Source organism: Peromyscus maniculatus, chromosome 1 (genome assembly GCF_049852395.1).
Source record: "Peromyscus maniculatus bairdii isolate BWxNUB_F1_BW_parent chromosome 1, HU_Pman_BW_mat_3.1, whole genome shotgun sequence".
Lineage (NCBI taxonomy): Eukaryota > Metazoa > Chordata > Mammalia > Rodentia > Cricetidae > Peromyscus > Peromyscus maniculatus.
Window position 1 is genome coordinate 32,974,324 of NC_134852.1, and position 4,181 is coordinate 32,978,504.

Here is a 4,181-nt window from a genome sequence, read left to right on the forward strand (position 1 = left end):
CCTATGGCTGCTGACTTGTTTCTCAAGTATTACTTTCACACTCCTTTTCCCAGGTGATCATGGGGTAGTTCCAAGACTGCCACTATGCCATCGATACCCTGTTATGGTCAAGGGACTTTGTGCTGACATCTCTGCCTCTGAGTGAGGCAGCCTGAGCAGTCTGGGAACGGGTGCCCATCTGCCTATGCTGAGACCTTGAGCTGTGAGGAAGGCAGTTTACCACTTGGTGGTAGAGTTATTTCACTCAATCATTGCAAGAGGCAGAACTTAGGAGGCCAGTTTGGGGCCATGGGCTATCCTCAGGGACTGACTCAGTTACCACTGCTGCCAGTGGAGAAGAGTCCGCCTAGGGCAGACTTAGCCTTCTTGTGCAAAGGTATGAATCCTGGAGGGTGTAGAAGGTCTGAAATGGCATCTGAACTTGGACCAGACCACCAGAAGTTAGTGTGTATCAGCTGGGACAGCTCCCTGAAGGGACAGCTTGGGGGTGGTGATGGTGGGATTTGATGGACACTGATCCAGAGATTTTCTGACCTTGACCCTGACAGTAATGATAGCAAATCAGTTCCACCCAGAACTTCCCCAAGCACACTACTGAAATTTAACTGACTGCAAGAACCAGAATGCCTTGATGGACTAGTGATCTCTAACTCAGTTACAAATAGAAACACCCCGCCTAACTATGGGGTCAAGGATCTGGCTGACGGTGGTACCCAGACAAGGTTAGCCATTAAAGCAAGAAACAAGCAGAAGGAGAATTTAATGTCATGGGAAGGAGAGACACTCAGGGTGTGGTCTCTGGCAGAGGGACACCTTGGCCCTGGTCTTGAGCCAGGAGACGAAGAAGCAAGGAGTGCAGGGCCCGGCAAACAGGTGTGTACCCCAAGCGGCTCAGATGTAGGTAATCATACATGTCATGGTGGCTTATGGTGCCATCAGAATGCACAAAGCCAGGGTCTGCATCTAAGAAGTGGGCTCGGGGGTGGCCAGCTAATGCTGCCCGTACCAGCTCGTTTACCTGTCGGTTTTTCTCCCGAAGTGGGTTGGGATGCTGGCCCCTTGGAAGCAGGCCCTGAGGAGGCACACCAATAGTAAGTTGTCAGATCAGCATTCCTACACCAAACTGAACTGTCCACCCCCCACTAGGAAATTCTCAGCTATAAAATGTTTAGGGATGTGAAAATAGGGAGGGCAGAAGAATAGTTCTGGATACCATGCATGTCCCAGCTCCCAGTCAGTAAGAACCTTCTAGGTGGCAGCCTGTTTCCAGAGATCACTCATAAAAGACATCATGCCAATGGGTCAGTGGCCTCTTTCAGAGGTGGAAATACCTTAGCTAGAAGTGATGAAGCTTAATTTATTCCTGGAATGACTGACAACTTTTCTGAGTTACCTTACACTCAAAAATACCCAGCATTCCTTTGGGCAACAGGTTAACTGGTCCCTGAACATATCCTCAATCACAGCCACTCCTTGTTTGAAGACAGGGTCTGTAGTAGCCCTGACTGTCCTCACTGATAGACAAGGCTAGCCTCTAATTCAGAGATCTCCCTGCCTGTGGAGTACTGGGATTTAAGGCGTGAGCCATCACACCTAGCTCACGGCTCCTTTTTTTTTTAGACAGAATTTCTCTCTGTGTAACTGGCTTCAAACTCATTCTGTAGACCAGGCTGGCCTCGAACTCACTGAGATCTGCCTGCCTCTGCCTCCCAAATGCTGGGATTAAAGGCGTGCACCACCACTACCCGGCTCACAGCTACTCTTAAAGAGTATGGAAATCTCCTACCAGACAGAAAGCCATTGTGCCAAGTTGCCCAGAATAACCTCAATCTCAATGATCCTCCTGCTTCAGGCCCTAGAGTGCCACAATTACAGGTATTTGCCACTATGACTGGCTGCCACATTTCCTTCCCCACCCTTCCAAGCTCTCACCAGGACAACCACCCGTGCCTGGGGCTGCAGCTTGTTCACAAGTTGTACAATGGCTCTGATGCCACCCGTCACCTGCTCTGCTGTGTGGCTGTGGTTGTTGGTGCCCACCCAGACCACCACGATCTGTGGAAAGAGCGACACACAGCAACAGTAAGGAGGCAGGCAAAGGGAGTGTTAACTCCCATCCAAGCCTTGCTCACCTTGGGTCGGATGTGTTCCAGCTCCCCATTCTCCAGCCGCCAGAGTACATGCTGTGTGCTGTCCCCACCAATGCCAAAGTTCAGTGCGTGCAGAGGAGAGAAGAGCTCCCGCCAGATCTGTGGGCAAGGAATGATGTAGGCACTGGCCAACAACCAATGTCTAGGTGATAACTAAATGCTACTATGGATAAGCCTTACTTTATGAACGAAGTCTGGTTAAATCTCACCTTGAACAAATTCCAGTAGGGAAAACTTCATTTCATAGAACCTACTAGTGTCTTGCTTTAACCAAAATCCCACCGAAGGTACACTCACTCATTTTATAAAAATCCTGTCTGCTTGAACCATACAGGGAGCTAACAGCAATATAACTGAATCTCACTGTGAAAGAGCCACTGTGGCTAAACCTGTCTTAGCGAAAGATTTTATGACTGGCAGTCTTTGCAGACTACTATTACAATCGACCTTCACTTTCTGTAAAGCTATTACAACTTTGTGTAAATCCAATAGGGGCTGTGCTCTATTTTAAGCAAACAGGAAAGAGCCTCATCTGCGGCCATCTCGAAGGAAAGCCTCAATTTAAGTCTTGAGCTAGACAAACCCAGCCTGACAAACTCAGGGCACACACTATATTCCTAGCAGACTATTGCATTGACACGGGATTCTTAGATTCCTTCTACCATGGGCATTTCTGTACCCCTTTACTTTGTCTGGCTTGGGTGCTAGTGAGGGTATATGCCTGGATGAGGAAGGAGGAAAGGGGCGGACCCTCACCTCACACTGGTGCATTAGCTGGACCAAGGAGTCCCCGATGAAGACAACTTCTGGTTCCTTGTCTTTGCTGTCGGCCACAAATCGATGGTGCTGCAGGGAAACCAGGAAAGAGTCCATAGCACGCATGCTCCAGGCCCCGCCCCACCCTTCTTCCTCACGCTGGACAATCGAAACAGGCTTCCCACCCAGGTGAAGACGAGGACGCCACGAAGCTGGGGTTCTCTGGAAGCACCCGCCCCTACGTCCCTAACCCTGAGGACCGCGTGGGGTCACTCACCAGAGACATCCAGCGCCCGTCGCCCTGCACGTCCTGCACAGGCGTGGGCTTGCTGGCCGGGTTCTCTTGCCCGCTCATCCTCAACACCGCAGCCCCTGCGGAGGAGAGTGGAGTCCGCCCGGGAATGCTCCGCGAGGACGTGGATCCGCCACGCCCACCCCTACCCGGCCAACACAATGGACCGTCCCGCCGCGCTCACTCGCGCGCAGGGCGAAGGCCAAGCCCGGACGCCGCCTCCTCTCGCAGAATGGAAACCGTCACATAGGAAGGAACCCTCGCTCCCCTCCCCTTCCCCGACGGAGGCCGCGCAATGGGCTCGTCTGTCGCTCCCCGCTGGGACCCCTCGCGACCTCAGCGGCCCAGCGCAGGGGGGAGGGGCAGGCGAGACCACAAAGCACGCGTGGCGGGGGGTGGAGGGGAGGAGAGGGAGAGACAACCCAGGGTTGTCGGGAAGGGGTAGCGTACCTGAAAAGCCGACAAGGAGCAGGGACAACCTAGCGCACTTCCTCGGGGGAGGCAATCATTTGCTGCAGGGCCAGAAAACTCCGGAACAGACCACCTACGGGGGTGTGTGTAACCCATTCACGTGGGAGAGGGAGTGGACGGGCTCATTCTCGGATCCCCGGAGGGGGTGACTCGTCGGCACCGGGAAGGGACGCTCCCATTTCCTACTGGTGTGGGGGAGCTTGAAAGAAAGCCAGCCAAGCTGGGCGGTGGTGGCTCACACCTTTAAGCCCAGCACTCGGGAGGCAAAGGCCGACTGATCTCTGAATTCGAGTCCAGACTGGTCTACATAGTGAGTTCCAGGATAGCCAAGGCTACACAGAAAAACCTTGTCTCAAAAGACAAAAACAAAAAAGGAAGGAAAGGAAACTGGAGATTAGAGGTTTCTAAGGCAGCACCAGAGTGGCTTTGAGAGGGTCTTCCCTACTTAAAGCTCGAGATTTTTGTTTTGTTTTCAGTGAGGTCCCAGGCTGGCTTTGAACTCACAGAGATTC

At 52.5% G+C, this 4,181-nt stretch overlaps 1 protein-coding gene across 2 annotated transcripts; it reads right to left on the reverse strand.

Annotated features, from left to right (window-relative positions):
* Nucleotides 1-741: 741 nt before the first annotated feature.
* On the reverse strand, nucleotides 742-3,783 carry Pafah1b3 (platelet activating factor acetylhydrolase 1b catalytic subunit 3). 2 transcript variants are annotated; one of them, XM_006988064.4, is made up of 6 exons: nucleotides 3,649-3,783; nucleotides 3,184-3,278; nucleotides 2,907-2,996; nucleotides 2,133-2,249; nucleotides 1,933-2,055; nucleotides 742-1,072 (listed from the first exon to the last, which is right to left on the reverse strand). In XM_006988064.4, the coding sequence occupies exons 2-6, from the start codon at nucleotides 3,259-3,261 to the stop codon at nucleotides 785-787; spliced, it is 696 nt and encodes a 231-aa protein (XP_006988126.1). In that variant the 5' UTR covers nucleotides 3,262-3,278; nucleotides 3,649-3,783; the 3' UTR covers nucleotides 742-784. The 2 variants fall into 2 exon arrangements, with proteins under 2 accessions (XP_006988126.1, XP_006988127.1); XM_006988065.4 differs by lacking the exon at nucleotides 3,649-3,783 and adding an exon at nucleotides 3,383-3,521.
* Nucleotides 3,784-4,181: the final 398 nt, after the last annotated feature.